This window comes from Patella vulgata, chromosome 5 (genome assembly GCF_932274485.2).
Source record: "Patella vulgata chromosome 5, xgPatVulg1.2, whole genome shotgun sequence".
In the NCBI taxonomy this organism is placed as follows: Eukaryota; Metazoa; Mollusca; class Gastropoda; family Patellidae; genus Patella; species Patella vulgata.
Window position 1 is genome coordinate 13,570,093 of NC_065883.2, and position 16,467 is coordinate 13,586,559.

Here is a 16,467-nt window from a genome sequence, read left to right on the forward strand (position 1 = left end):
CCATGAATTAAATGGATTAGAAAGATTTTAGTTGAAACGGATTTTAAAAGGAGTTGTCAATTGTGAGTTAAATTTAGTGTATTTATCAATTAGTACACAAAGTATGGTGTTTCAGTAACTTATAATTTTATAACGTACTTGACAACATGATTTAAGGCATGTAAACAATAGGAGAGTCGGATTTCTTCCTGATTATGATGTGATCTTTCTGTATAATATAAATCCTGAAATCAATAAAATCACATCTGTTATATAAAACTGCCATACAAAACAGCATATTAGTCAAAATATTATCAAACAAGTACGATAGTATTACATGGATCAGGACCATTTTGGCATTGTGACATCATATAAAAAATCTAAGTCCACCAATAGATGCACAGTTGTGTCAGTTTTCATGTCAATCGTACTTACATTGGCAGAATTAAAGGCTTTTTTTTGAAGAGCGTCACCCCTAAGAACAACAAGATGATAGCGCTTGAGGAACTGTTAGTTACTGATCACAAAAGTTTACATTATTATTTAATGATTTCATGCTGCCATCTTATTGGTCTTTAAAACCAATTAATATCAGAATTCTCAATGCTTATTTTTGTTAAAAATACTAGCTCAATTAGAAGGAGAGTTATTGTGTCCCAAAAAGTGGGACAGACAGACAGACGGACGAACCCATTTTAATAGTCCCCTGCTTTTTTCGAAAGGCAGGGGACAATAAATACGGAAAATAGATATTGGCACAGTAATCCATCTACCTGGTAATCATTCAACACATTAAATATTCCTTGTTGTAAGGGGGATAATCCTTCTGAAAAAAACAAAATAATTTAACACTATCTCACTATTCGTATTTTATTGTTTTACAGAAATAAAGGTGAAAGGTAGGAATTAAAAAGGGTTTAAACTCCACGACAATGAAAAAGTTATTTAGAAACTAACACAGTATAATAATCTGCTTTGTTTGCTTCAACAGATGATCAAAAAATAGCTCTGGCTTGTTTTTGGATCCCAGAATCATATATTCTATCTTTATAATATGAATATTTTCATTGAAATGTTAGAAAAAAAAGAAATATACCTTCAAAATAAATAATTGTTAACATTCCCTTTAGATCATCTGTTTTGTTTTATATGGAAGAAAAGATCAGGCGCTGAATTTCATATATTTCAGTGACTGGCTGTGCAACGAGGGACCCGGGCAGCAGCACTATGGCCTACTCTTATATTGAATTCAACTGCCAAGGGATCTAACATGCATGCCAATGTATACACAGGGCCTCAGTTTTTTGTGCCATCCTAACAACTAGACAGTTGTCCTTGTCGGGCCCTCCGTCCTGCACCACTGACAAAGGGAAACCATGTTGGAAAATCTTGATGAACTTTCTCAGCCGATGCATGGACTGACTGAGTATTTTAATCTATAGGTCTACAATATACCGTAGGTAAAGTCTATGAAATATTCTATAATTTCAAAAATAAAACAGAGTGCTGGTAGGTACAAGGGCTTTATAACATCTCTGTTAATAAAACATTTAAACAAATAGTTATTTTGCTTATTTCAATAGTCTGTTTTAATAGCTCTCTCAAACATTGCTAGAAGTACTGTTCTCTTAACTCAAATCAATTCCAGCTCTCAATCCCTTTTATGCAAAAATTATGATATTCTTGCAATGGCAGTGTGGTGATATTCAAATCACTGTAACAGATAATGAAATTTCGTTGTTCTGTACCTGTTTGAATATTGCACAATTTTTCATTTGTTTCTGGTATTTTCTCCAGCAGTTTTTCTTTTATCTGATAAAATCAACAAGAATCGAGTATGATTACGTGATTATAAACAATCTGGGGGTGGTTTCACGAAATTTTAACCAAGATAAAATTCAAATTTTAGTAATTTGATTGAATAATATTAGATTGATTTTAGTGCTTAGCCGCCAATCAAAATTGAAATTTGGATTTTATCTTTAGTTAATATTTCGAGAAACAGCGCCCTGTATTTTAAAATATACATACAATCAAATTTTTAAACATAAAAATCTGGGCTTTATAACAAGGGCTGGGTATCGATAGTGATTTTTACTATCGATAATCGGCAATGAAATGTCGGTCGATAATCGATAGTATCGAAAACAAACTTATTTTCACGGTCGTCATCAAGACTGGATACAGTGTAAGTTCAAAACCATACGAAGTTGCGAAAGATCGTTTGCTCCTGTCTAAGGAGATTTATTTGGAAAACATTAATAAAACTTGTTATATCACGTTTATATATGTAAATTGATGTTGTTTATTATTAAAATAATGCAGCCATGGTTCCGAATGAAGAAATATCGTAAATAATTATGTTAAGGGACCAAAATGAACTTGTTCCGATTCAAAACATTGCGTACGTGCGCGCGAAAATATCAATATGGTGGACAATTCTGTGTCGTTTTGTGTGCCAATAGAGAACCATTATTCGTATAATATATAAGTAAATTGTTGTTGTTTATTATTAAAATCGTGCAGCCGTGATTCCGAATGAAGAAATTGTATAAATAATTATTAGCTTGCAAAGGGAAATAACTCTAACTTTATTTACACATCCGGGTATCTCCGATTTAGCGATATTCAACAATAATTCCTTCAAAACTAAAGTAACGTTTCAATGAGAGTGAATTTATGAAAACGGCTGTTCAATAAGCAGTCACAATTTTGTTATGTGTTACATTGATACTTGATAGTAATTAAAGTGAGCGGTGTATTATGATTAACTGAAAGAAAACATTGACATTTCAGACGCAAGAAAAATAGACGAAGAGCGATAATCGATAGTAATCCACCGCTATCGATAGTGCTTTTCTGGGCCGTCCAATCGATACTATCGATTTATATCAATATTTTTACCCAGCCCTATTTATAACATTGTATAAGATATCTGAGTGTCTACTTTTTAAATAACGTTTTTAAAGATCACATTTAATGTGGATATTGTTGATGTTACATTGTCACTATCTGTGTCCATCTCCAACTTTTCTTGTGAATGTTCTACAAGTTACAGATCTTGTAAGATTTTAACTCAAATTCGCAGGGATCATCGAACTACAAAATGTTTCGATTACAAATTTCAGAGTTACTTCCCATTGAAGAATGCTTATGTGAATTTTGTATGAGTTTTGCAAATTTATATGTTAGGTTAAATTTTGATTGTTGTCAAAATACTACAAGAGATTATCGTCAAGCTAGTCATAAAATAAATATACATACATAAAGTTTTGAGAGATCAGTTTCACTATGGTTCATTGGTGGTAAATGTTGTTGACATGGAAACTGTAAATTACCTTTACCTAATCCTGGTATCTACAAATTTAAAAATAAATATATCAATTATACAAATACTCTCAAATGTACATTGTGTATAACATGCCAAAGTCAAATCCTGTGCGCTATATTATAATCAGGGGCCTGTTTCACGAAATTTTAGCTAAGATAAAATCCAAATTTTAGTAATTTGATTAGATAATATTAGTATTAGATTGTTTTTAGTGCTTAGTCAATCAAAATTGAAATATCTACTAAAACTTGGATTTTATCTTTAGTTATGATTTTGAGAAACAGGGCCCAGGCCTCTAGTTCACAAAGCAATCCCAGACTTAAGTATCCACTCAACTTTCAATCATTGTTTATTGTAATACTATTTGATAATTTATGTGAAATTGCATTCGACGAATATACGTGCACCAGAGGACATGAGATATAATTTGATAAACACATTTGTATTTATTTGTATTCTCTATTATCAGTATATTAGCTATGGTATAAGTTTGTTTAAAACACAAATTAAATTGTTTACGAAATATGGTGAGAATAACAGGAAAAGGGATCTAAGGTCAAGGATAAATTCTATGTATAAAAACATGTGATAGGAAAGTTACCATTCCATATTTGGCATGAGTGACCAATCACATGATTAATTACATCATAATTAGCCAATGGAATAATTAATGGCTGTGAATCTGAGAGTATATAATTAATAGAATGTGCGCTCTAGGGTAGACACCAGGCCTATTCTAAGAGAGGAGAGACCGTTGAGGTTCAAGGGACAACATCTGGATCAAAAGATAGAGGGAATGACTTTATTATAATTCATGCTTGTAATTATGTAACCAGCTTGATTTAGCCGTGGGAGGAAACCAGAGGACCCGGAGAAAACCCACCAGGTTGGACAAGCGACCCTACTCCTTGTCACATACAACCGGAGAATCGAAACCCCATCAGTTGACTCAATGACAGACCGTATGATACAGCACGCACATGCTAACCATTCGGCCATCCAAATCTCCCGAGTAGGCTGAATGCTGGATTCAAGGTGTATTACCTCACACACCTAACATTACAAAATTCTGACAAGAAAGCCTATCAAGGAATGGGAATTGATATCTAATTTCATTCCTCAAATGACACTGTTATCAATATATATAAATACCTTGATTTGTTGTTTCGTCCAATCTTTACGAGAATTAACTTTATTTATGGCGTCCTCGTCTACTTCTTTATCAAACTGATTTGTAAATGGATCTGAATATTGAGAATAAATCATTTATTATTTTTAATCAGGTACATCTTTTATGATTAAGTCACCGAAAAAGACTCATAAATTTTTTAAATAATGCAACGAATTATCATATGTTACGATATCCTATCCATAAGCCGTGACGTAATTTCAGTCCTTCTGCTCATATTTTAGTCTATATTTCTATGAGCAGAAGGACTAAAACTATGTCGTGGCTTGTTTATTGGCGGAAATCGCTAACATTGAAATTTACCTGTGGCAGGTAACATTGACAATCAGGAACGTGTTCTACTTTAGGAAAGGATATGTTGAAATAATTACTTGCATTATTTAGAAATATTATGAAGCTTTTCTTGTGACCTTTAAATTATAATAGACATATTTTCTTTACTAAAAACACTTATATGGATATACTACTTCTGAATTTATTAACATGCTACGTTTCGATACACATACAGATATCGTTATCAAGCAAATAATGATATTTAACAAACATGTGGTGCAATATATAGATAACAATTGGAAACCATACAGTAGATTAATAAGGATTAATAACAGATTATAAGGATTATATTTTCTTTATATCTGAAGGAGTGATGGAGATAAAAGAAAAAATTCAATTAATTAAAACATTTTGGTTATTTCACGGCTTGGAATATTGTTATTTATATAATTAGAGAGAGAGAGACTCAGAGAGAGAGAGAAATGGGGTTTAACGCCCACTCGACACACTAAGTCATTTCAGGACTAACATATGGTTTAATTTTATTTCAATAATTCGTTTGCACATAGGGGTCTTTAGCAGTGGGAGGAAACCGGAGGACCCAGAGAAAACCAACGAGATTGGACAGGCAGACCCTACTCCTTGTAAGGTACAACTGGGGATTCGAAACCATGCCAGTTGACTCAATGACAGCGCGCAGGAATTTATATAATTAACTAGAGCTTCGGGCACTAGCGTTCAAAAACTATGAATTGTGGTTAGTTAATTTGTTCAACATAAAATTGAAAATAAATTGTATTTAAAGAAAGTTTTCAATGAACCAACCAACCCCAAACAAATATTATTACAGATTTTGTGTTTTTAATACCTGAATCTTGTACATGATAATCTGTTTTATCATCATTTATATCTATAATCTCTTTATCATCAACTTCTATATCTTCTATTTCTTAAAATAAACACAGAAAAATATTTATACAAATTGCTACACCAGTCAATTTGACAGATGTTTTCCTCTATGTGAAACAGAAATTGGTTTTACCATTCACTTGACACATGTCATTTTGGGACAAATATATGGTTCAATTTTATTTCAATATTTTGATTGCCCTCAGGGGTCTTAAGCAATGAGAGGAAACCTGGAGGACATGGGGGGAAAAGAGAAAACCCTACTCCTTGTCTCGTACCAACTGGGATCGAAACCATGCCACTTGAGTCAATGACAGATGTTATGACCTAAAGCGTATGCGCTAAACCCCTAGACTACCATTTTCTTTCTGGATTAATATCGTAAAAGGCCAAGGCACGTGAGAGTTACGGCTTGATATTATGAACGATAACACAAACTTATGGAAAATAACTACCGATACTAATATATTTAAGCGATGTTCCGAGGATTATTCTCTCAAAGTTATCACGCTAACGTTATGGTTTATTATCCTATCTAGTTACTAAATGCCACTAAAAGATTATAAGTAATTGACATATGATTGAGATGAAATGTATTTCTAGCTCTTGAGTTTAATTCTAAATTTTCTTCTTTTTGCTATTTTGAAATACACAATAGATAAATGAAATGGGGTTCAATAATGTGCTACATATCTGCATGAACAAGACTAATGCACATGGGACACTATAAGTATAAAACTCTAAATTAAAGATGCAGTATGTAAGAGCTAAATCTGACTAATGCTGATCTTTCGTTTGGCCTCAAATGTTATATAAATCATTAATTAGACATTTATTCACATGCCAAGCGCATAATCAACTCACAAGACCATCGGATGGTTTTGATTTTCAAAGAATTTAAACAAGATTGCAAGTTAATAATTTAATTAAAAGATGGACAATAGAGACTTTGTTTATTATTTTAACAATGACAATAAAGACTACAAATTTCTTCAAACAGCCATAAATCTGCTCAGAATAAAGTAATTTGACTATCTTTTAACTATTATAGTGAGAACTGTGAGCTCTTACAGAATATTTATGAGTAAGATATTTTTTTATGCTCAAGTTGTTTTATGTACCTTGTATTGTCCATTAAGAATGATTTGTTTGTCCATTGGAACCTTTATGGAAAAATAAGCCAGTGAACATTTTTTTTCAAATTTCAATATTAAACTGCTATGGGTTAAATGCTATACCTGGAAATATTTCTTGTTGTGACACCTCTTGATTATTATTTTCTTCCGCATTAGCAATGCCATCGTCGTCCTCCTCCTCACCATCATCATCAACTTCCTCCTTCACTTCATCATCAGACTGACCATCTTCATCATCATCATTATCATCATCATCATCACCTACATCGTCTTCATCAGACTGATCAGCTACATCATCATCATCTGATTCTATATCTTCTTCTTCCTCATCACCAGTTTCCTCCTCCATTTCATCTTCTTCATCATTGGATGCTAAAATAATTCCAAAAATATCAGAATAATGGCTACATTTTAGTATTAAATGTTACTTTAAAGATACATTATGGGAGATTAGATAAAGAGCTGGCAGTTCTCACTATAATAGTTAAAAACTAGAATAATGTAAATGGAATTTGCAGAAAATTTCAATCAAATTGATCCACTCTAAACCGAGAATTTAGCGATTGAATTTTCGGACTAGCCTCAATCATCATAATTAAAGTCGGTATGATAAAAAAAATAGACTCCATTATCCAATTCATGATTAAATCATTAATGAATGAAAAGCAGCAAATCGGTTCCTAATCCAGTAAATATCACAGGCTAGCAATTACATCGAGAGTTGATTATGGTCTGGATAAGTTAATTAATGTCTAATTAATAATTTAGATAACATCTCAGGCCAAAAGAAAGATCAGCAATAGGCAGATTTAGCTCTTGCATAATGTATGTTTAAAGAGTAATTAGTCAAAAAAAAAATACCTGAATGGGTGATTATTTTGAATCCAAATAAAGGCAGGGGCGGATCCAGGAATTTTTGCAGAAGGGGGTTTGCCAGGTTCCTGAGAAAATGTATCTCCCTCCCCCCCCCCCCCCTTGGCTTGAAATTTTTTGAGAAATAAATAGTCTCTTTTGTCATTTTGCCGTATTTACATACACATTGAGCTTTTTAAACAGAGAAATCCAACATCCTGTTTGACGTCAATTTTTATTATGAATTAATACGATGACGACATTGTGATTCAATTTAATTATTGATGCAAAGCATTAATTTTGATATCACATATATCATTATCTCGCGCTTTGAGTGCCCATCCTGTCGCACCATCTGACGATAAAGGATAAAGCACAATTATGACACTTTTCTCACAAAAAAAGTTGTTTTACAAAAAAAATTTTTATGTAGCTGAGCAAGGGTGGGGGGGGGGCGGACCCCCCAAACCCCCCCTCTGGATCCGCCCCTGAAAGGGAACTTTTTAATTGTATCCTCAGATAAATCTAGCATTTTACTGTTGGCCAGATACAGAAGTGAACACAATGTGATATAATCACAGAATACATAACTGAATCTCAGCTTGTGCACTGCAGTGTCAAATATTTGATTATGCCCAACATTGATGTGCCCCCATTTTCCACTCCACACAAACTAGGTCAATTTGGGACTATTATATGGTTCAATTTTATTTCAATAATTCACTTGGGTGTTGGGTCTTTAGCAGTGGAAGGAAACGGTAACCGGAGGACTGAGAGAAAACCCATGAGGTTGGACAGGCGAACCTACTCTTTGTCACATACAACCACCGGGGAATCAATACCTCAGTAGTTGACACAATGACAGATCTTATGATAAAGCTCGCACACCCTAACCATTCGGCCATCAAACCCACCATAAAACATACAACTGTGAATTTAACATCATCTAAGAAATAATTCTATAAATTACATTCATAAATATGTGAATCATTTTCTCTTCCATCTATTGTTGACAGTAATTCTTGGAATGGATGCTCAGTTTTCTCCCCTTCACTATCAGACGATTCCTCTACCTTGTCAGTCTGAAAGAAAAAAAATCAGTGACAGAAAATAACATAAAAAGTTTATAAACAATTATTGACCATATTACATTGAGATAATTTGGACCTAAGACAAGAAACCCTGATTATTTTTATAAAATGTCTCAATTTCGAAAATTTCAAATGCTATAAATAATTCCCCAATAATTTAAAGCACACTTGAAGTTGGAGTGAATGTAGGTCAGTCTATAGTTTTAACATAATCAAGGCTATTAGCTGGATTCAGTGTAATCTGGACTAAAGAAGGTGTTAATGGAATAAACCAATTATCAATTGTTTTATCCCTTCAAAGTCATTGTACTGCAGTTTAACACCTTATAGAAGAAAGGTTTCATTCATTAGGCCCCTTTCAGCTCTGAGCTTCTTACTAATTCTATTCTTTTAAGAAAAACTGTAGTTTTGTATCTCTTTAAAGGCTGTTTAAGGTAGGCCTAACTCAACACATCAAAGGAGAAAAACTCTTTTGATTAGCTGGTTTTTAATCATTGTCTCTTAAGAGATGTTGTCTACAGAAAAAACCTGCCACTGAGATTGCCTGTGAGAGAAGTTGTTCTTTAATAGCTTCTTGAAGTTCACAGTTTTGTCTTAACCATGACATCTGGGTCAATGTTGACACTTTATGGGCCATACATCTGTGCCTATTTAACAGCTTTGTCATTCACTTTAATATTTTTGATTGTCGATTTTTTTTGTTTTGCTGGGCATTTACTCTGATCTATCTCGGGTTAGCTGAATGTATTTGTATTTATGTACACAATTAAAGATACATAATGTAAGATTTAGATAAAGAGCTAGCTATTCTTGCTATAATATAATAGATCGAAAATAGATAATGTAAATGACTAATTTGAGAATTTCATTCAAATTACTCTATTGCGAGTGAAGAAATTAGCCTTTGAAGGTTTGATAAGATGTGTGCAATAATTTCAACCACCGTAGTGGTTGTTCGAAGCTAAGTCTCGCTCCTTCATTTTTAGCTTAAATCAAAATATGGCTGAACTGTTCTAATCTATTTAATATCGGAGAAATCCGATGCCATCGGAGTTGATTAGGGCCTGGATAAGTTAATTAATGTCTAATCAATAATTTAGATAACATTTCAGGCCTAAAGAAAGACCTGCAATAGGCAGATTTAGCCCTTGCATAATGTATGTTTAAGCTACACTTTGAAATTAGTAGCCTAATCTAGTAAACTAAAAATGCCCACCTCTGGTTTTATTATTTCTGATTCATCTTTGACATGTGTGTATTTTTTCACTTCATCTTCCCTACAATAAAATAAAAGTTTGTCATGTAAATAAATGTATAGGCTGCTGTCATACTAACAAATGATAGTACATATATCATTCAGCTGCCAATTAGGAGAGAGAGAAAGAAATGGGGTTTAACGTCCACTTGACACAAACTATGTCATTTCAGGACTAACATATGGTTCAATTTTATTTCAACAATTCGTTTGCGTGTAGCGGTCTTTAGCAGTAGGAAAATAATCAAAGAAAACCCACGAGGTTGGACGGGTGACCCTATAAAGCCTTCCCCTTGTCACATTGACCTACATGCAGGGAATCGAAACAATGCTGCCACTTGACTTATAATGACAGACTTTATAGTTTCACGCACCTGCAAATCCACTAGACCACTACCCCCCCCCCCCCCCGTGTCAATAGGGAGTGCAATCATAAAAGTTAAGTTAATCATATCATTATGATTATTATAATATTAAGCCTGAATCAAATAGTCTGCAGACTCTACACACCTTTTCTTTTTATCAAATAGAACAGATAAGTTCGGAAATAATGATAACAGGTAAAATGAATTTGGACGATAATATTTGATTTGACTGGCATCTGAATTTATGCCCCGGCGCAAATATTCTATTCACCAAATTTAATAACTAGAATCGAAGTAAAAGTAGATTATGTCAAGACCACGTGTCTAAACCTATTCATCTTTCACATTGACCGTAACAAACTACTGCTAATTTTCACCTAGATTCCGATGGGTGGACCTCCCCAAATTCTTTAAGGTGTTGCTTTTGCTGGTAAGAAAGGGCGTGAAGATTGATTTTACGACGTTGTTTTTTGACCACTTTACCATGCCGTTTCTTCGGCGCCATGTTTACATTCCGCAATCGACGCACGCAGTTCCATTGATAAAGCTTATGCGTAAACAGCATTTTGATTGGTAGAAGCTGAGATCTAAATTTAGCTTATCCAATCAAGTGCCAGATATTACGAGAGCGCTCTTGTAAAACTGACGCCATTAAACTGGGAGCACGCTGTCGCCAGTTGAGCAAAGAGCTAAGAAAGTAATCGGACAAAGAACGTGAACAAAGTAAGTATTTTGGGTAAATTTTTAATGCATCGATGTGATATACAACGTCCACGCATCAAAGAGGAAAGTATACGTTTTATATAGCAAGACCTTCGTCTAGAATTATATCCTTTTGACTTTGATGGCGTGGTAAGAAAAATGAGGTCGTTTTCACTTTATTTCTTTTGGCAAATTATGTAGACTTGTTTTTACCAGTTTGTTTTTCATTAGTAATTTTCTTTGCTCTGTCAATGTAGAACTGGATGTTCAAGTCTGATGATTAACGCGCGAAGGTTTTGCGTAGTCTTTAATGATGAAATGGCTTTTTATGCCGCAACCGCATTAATTCTGTAACGTAACTATATGGCTGAGCTTGTTTGGAAACAACTGAATATTTGTGAATTCGTTACACGTAACACGGCGTTCTATTTTTGCTATGGGTTGAGGGCAGTATTGCCGGATATCACCACATCAATGGGACACGTGGTTAACAGAACAATGCAAATATTTCTTCAGTCATCCAATTCAAACAATAGGCTAGGCGGATTGTTCTGGAATATTTGCCACCATGTGACAATGCTTTTTCAGCCATGTGAAAGATAGAGAAGCCACGCATGGAAGTACCACAACAGTTCTAGGGTTAACAAATATAAAACACAGGACAGAGCCCGGTTTCACGAAATTTTAACTAATTAACTAAAGACTTTAGTAAAGATAAAATCGAAATTTTAGTATATACTTCAATTTTGATTGGCTAAGCACTAAAATCGATCTAATATTATCCAATCAAATTACTAAAATTTTGATTTTATCTTGGTTAATATTTCGTGAAACGGGCCCCAGGTTGCAATTTAATTTATCCTATCCAGTACCACTTCATTATTGTTGTGAAAAAAAAAGCTTAAATAGAATCACAACAATAGTACATCAAAAACCAAAATCTTGTTAAAAAAAACCCACAAATATACAACACATTGACAATGTACAACACATCTCCCTTGATCACCAAATAATTATTAACCCATCCTCATATTTACTGCAAGATAACCTAATAAATTTCTGCATACATTTGTATCTGCAGAACACATACAGTACACACCAACCTATTAAATGTACAAGAAGTTAAAACACAAAAACTTTGCATGCAATTTTTTTTTGTTTTTGTGCAAGTGAAATTGGGGCCCTTTCCCTTATGTAAATGGCTAAAAAATGTAGAGTCCTGTTTCCTGCAGGTTAATTTTTTCATGGTTATGCTTAAGGTTAAGACTAATACCAATAAATTGTGTTTATTTGTAGAGTAGGAAGAATGTCAACCAAGATATTCATTGGCAATTTGAGCCATGAAGCTCAAGAAGATGACCTCAGACCAATATTTGAAAAATATGGTTCTGTTTCTGAATGTGCTGTTCTCTCCAGTTATGGATTTGTGGTACGGTAATCTATTTCGCTAGATAAATTTAGGGAATTCAAATGTTGTCACACATGACTGTCTTTTAATGAAGAATAATAAAGACTATTTGAAAGAACCAGAAGTCCTATTCCTATTAAAGATTAGATTTCAATCCATTTCATAATCTGGTTACTAATTATTCCTCCTATGGTGCAAGTTTTATTTGCCCAGATTACTCAAAACTTTATTCAGTTGCTTCTCGTATAAAGAGTTCGGCAAGGCATATACATGTAGTTATAATCAGCTTGTGAAAAAAGATAAAGTTGGTTTTTATCATTTCAACCTTTCCATTTCCAGCATATGGACGATGAGGAAGAAGCCAAGTCAGCTATTGAAGGGTTAAATGGTTATAACATCCGTGGTTTAAGAATAAGAGTCGAGGTAAATATATAAAATGAAGTTGAAAGATGGATTCAGAGGAGTTTTAAATACAAATCGTACAATCTCGTTCTTGGTTTGTTCATGATTCTATTTAATTTTATAAATGTTAAATCTCTGTGCATGAATAAAAGAAGTATCTATTTAACATTGAAGACTATTCTTGAAATGGAAAAGAAAAAGATTAATGATTTGATAATGAATTTTGTTTATTCACACATTTTGTTCACATATTGATTTCAGGTTTGCGTCGATTCCTTTACGACATAGAGGATTATCGTCATTGAATTTCCAGTCCAGCTTATTCGCCGTCGTAAACATAATTGTTTTGCGTTTAATGTCTAATCAATTTACTTTTTTCTTTATTGAATAGGCCTAGCGTTAAAGCAGAGTTTAAAGAAACAACCGCATTGCCGTTATTCAATTTGTTCTATTAATATTGAGCTTATTTTTGCTGCGTTGTGAATGAACAAATCGATTTGGGGATGTAAATAAATTATATTTGGTCTTGAAAACAACACATGTATACTATTATGTTGGAAATCCAAACAAAAACTAAAAGATGCTCTTTAATTCAAACCTAGCCGTATTTCTAATATTTACATCCCTACCTCATCAGTAAAATTCCTCAGCATTTCTTTCCATTTCTATGTTGAAACTAACACACCTTTTTTCATGTCACCATTTCTTGCTTCACATAACATTTATTAGCCGCCTAACCGATGAACGAAGAAAGAAAAGAAGCCCCGAAACTACAAAGATCCGACAACACCACATAATTATTTCAAGCCGCCTTAACCGAGGAACGAAGAATGAAAAGAAGCTCTTACATAGCCACACAGTTCATTTATAATTTATAGTACATATTGTTTTTTTGCGTTGAACACCTCTTATTAATGTTGAGCGTTTACCTTTTCAACTCTTATTTTTGCGCAGATATCACATGGGAAAAAAGGAGATGGGTCGAAACGAGGCCGTGGCGGCGGAGGGTAAGGATATATATCATAGATGCGTTCACATCGATTTTGCGATACTGAACCGTCCTGCATGTTTTTCGTTTATGAAGGATTTACAACAGCGTAAACTTACTTTCAAATAGTTTGTAGTAGCGTTTGTATTCCGTATTTTTTTAATGCGTTTTCAAAATGGTTAAAATGAGATGTTTAGTTATCTGTAGTAATTGCGTGTGATTTGTTAGATACAAACATCAGTAAATGTGATTTGTGCGAAGAGATAGGATGTTATTTAAAATTAAATAATTCTTATTGTATTGCAGATTCCGTGGAGGACGAGGAGGTAGAGGTGGCCCCCGAGGAGGGGGAGGTAGAGATCGTGGTGGTCCCTCAAGACCATCCCCTTATGATCGTTACCCAGCTCCCTCTTCCTATTATGATAGATATGATCCTTACTCAAGGTATCCATACCCAGAACGAGATTACTACAGGGCCCTTCCACCAAGGGATCCTTACCGAGTTCCCCCAACAGACAGATATTCAGCACCACCCAGGGAAAGATATCCAGAAAGATCGCTTCCAGAGCGTTACCCATCGCCGTATGAAAGGGAAAGAATGCCAACACGAGATGCCAGATCAGCATACCCAGCTGAGCGTATTTACGATAGAACACCAGTTGAGCGAGATCCCTATTATGGTAGAGAGAGGGCAGCCAGCGACTATTATAGACAGTAGGTATAATCGTCACTTTTTATTTTTTATCCATTTAGTCCGTGTAGATACATCAGTTTGACAATAACTTGTATAACTCTTGATTTCGAATTCCTTAAAAGAAGTTTGTCGTAATTTTGACATAGTGGGTTAAAGCATTAAAATCTATCCACATTTCAATGCTTATCTTGTTAGTGCATTGTGAATTGGATCAGGAACGTGTTCACTATATGGGACTTTTTGTATCCTATTTTTTATGCTTTTATATTTGTATAATATTCTCGAAATAAATATTGTTTTAACCATAAATAATAAAATAAATGTATAATAGTTGAATGTTTAATACCCAATGCACTAGTTTCAGATCCCTTGCATCATCTTTCATAGATAATTATTTTTTCAGGGATGCAGATCCCCCTCCACATGGGGGCATCAATGGTGCAACAGCGAATAATGGATACGATTCATACAGACCTCTAAGATCATCTGGAGGATCCGGATATGGAGAAGAATCTGGAAGAGCATATGGTCGAGGAACACCTGGTAACAGCCAATCAGAATTACAGACAGATGCCATCTTCTTCTAGTTAATCAAAATGTATTGTATATTTGTAAGGGCTTTTTCATTTTAAGAAAATAATACATATTCGTCAATCGCTTTGCAAATAGAATCCTCAATACCTGGAAATCCTTCAAACTCGATTTTTTTGTCACTGACCATTAGAATCCTATAATACAAAATAAACCCAGTTAAAGAAAGTTGAAGATAAAAATGCCATGCAGACTTTTTTTCAAAAATGGAACGATCCTGAAAGTCCTTCATGGCATTTAAAGAGTTGTCATGTCAGTATAAATATATATGTATATGTGAATTTGCAAATTTTTATTTAAAATGTCCTCCATTTGTATTAGCTGAAGAGTTGTGTATGTTGAAACGTTGAAGTTATTTATTAATCACTACTTAAGCACCATGTTAGCCACCATTTAATCTCTGTATTGTAAATCAGAATCTTAAGTTCCTTTTTTATTATTTTGGAAATAGTAATTTTTTTTAATAGCAATTTGTATATCATTCTTGAGCTTGTATATATTTCATTTTTATCATAGATTAATCATGCTGATAGAACAAAACATGCTTGCCAGAACAAGATCCAATAGGTTGTTTTATGATAGTACTAACAAAATGTAACCATAGTTGGTCTTTTGTTTTTGATTTAAATGTGATAGATTGATTAGTCAAATAACAACTTGCAGATCTTATTTTAACACTAAACCCAACCTTTTAGTCATCTGGTCACAATACAGGTCTTGATGATCTGGGAATGTGGCATGATCATTTTCTAGGCATTGTAAGGGAGGTAACCAATGTACCATTCTTCCGTTTTTATTTGTCACCCTTTAAAATGCTGTTAAAGAAAGTACTGTATATTTCTACCAGACGTAAATATTTTGTATTTTTTTCTTTGGGTTTTATCACCTCCATAATGTTGTCATTTTTGTGCTAAAATACTGTTGTAATCATGTAGAGAATATAACAATTGGAAATATATCAAACATGCTGTTGACTTTGTCTTATATATTGAAAAGGAACGTTCTGAATTGACAAAATTGAAAAAGAGCCAGTTGAACACGCGACTCGAAAATTGTCAAGGCGAGCGAGGCATTATGACGGGGGGAAAAAAGACAACTCTTTTCCCTAGCCACTTCACTATTTAAGCCTTGTAATGTAACTTATACTGTCCACGGTGACACATGAAACAATGCTACATCAAGTTGCACTCATGCACGTCGGGAATGGGCATGAGTGTATACGCCGCCGATTCTACAAGATGCTATCATTGATGTCTGTCTATAGGATTAGGGCACCGTCAGCTAAACAACAAGAATTCGTTT

At 33.9% G+C, this 16,467-nt stretch overlaps 1 protein-coding gene and 1 long non-coding RNA gene across 6 annotated transcripts in view; one reads left to right on the forward strand and one right to left on the reverse strand.

Annotated features, from left to right (window-relative positions):
* Positions 1-16,467, reverse strand: part of LOC126821084 (U3 small nucleolar RNA-associated protein 25 homolog) — a 35,266-nt gene that overhangs the window by 11,339 nt on the left and 7,460 nt on the right. Inside the window, exons 1-10 of one of the 2 annotated variants that reach the window (XM_050549391.2) lie at positions 10,758-10,906; positions 9,977-10,037; positions 8,640-8,751; positions 6,920-7,189; positions 5,641-5,721; positions 4,463-4,554; positions 3,244-3,336; positions 1,728-1,791; positions 753-805; positions 139-224 (exon numbers count right to left, since the gene is read on the reverse strand). In XM_050549391.2, coding sequence (XP_050405348.1) covers positions 139-224; positions 753-805; positions 1,728-1,791; positions 3,244-3,336; positions 4,463-4,554; positions 5,641-5,721; positions 6,920-7,189; positions 8,640-8,751; positions 9,977-10,037; positions 10,758-10,885 — 1,040 coding nt within the window. In that variant the 5' untranslated portion in view covers positions 10,886-10,906. Of the gene's footprint in view, positions 1-138; positions 225-752; positions 806-1,727; positions 1,792-3,243; positions 3,337-4,462; positions 4,555-5,640; positions 5,722-6,919; positions 7,190-8,639; positions 8,752-9,976; positions 10,038-10,757; positions 10,907-16,467 lie in introns of those variants that run through there. The other variant, XM_050549394.1, reaches the window with a different exon arrangement.
* Positions 11,010-16,128, forward strand: LOC126821095 (uncharacterized). Of its 4 annotated transcripts, none has more exons than XR_007680254.1 (6): positions 11,010-11,103; positions 12,379-12,511; positions 12,830-12,913; positions 13,847-13,899; positions 14,187-14,598; positions 14,962-16,128. It is a non-coding gene; the product is annotated as an uncharacterized LOC126821095 (long non-coding RNA). The 4 variants fall into 4 exon arrangements; XR_007680251.1 differs by having other exon boundaries at positions 14,978-16,128; XR_007680252.1 differs by having other exon boundaries at positions 14,187-14,594.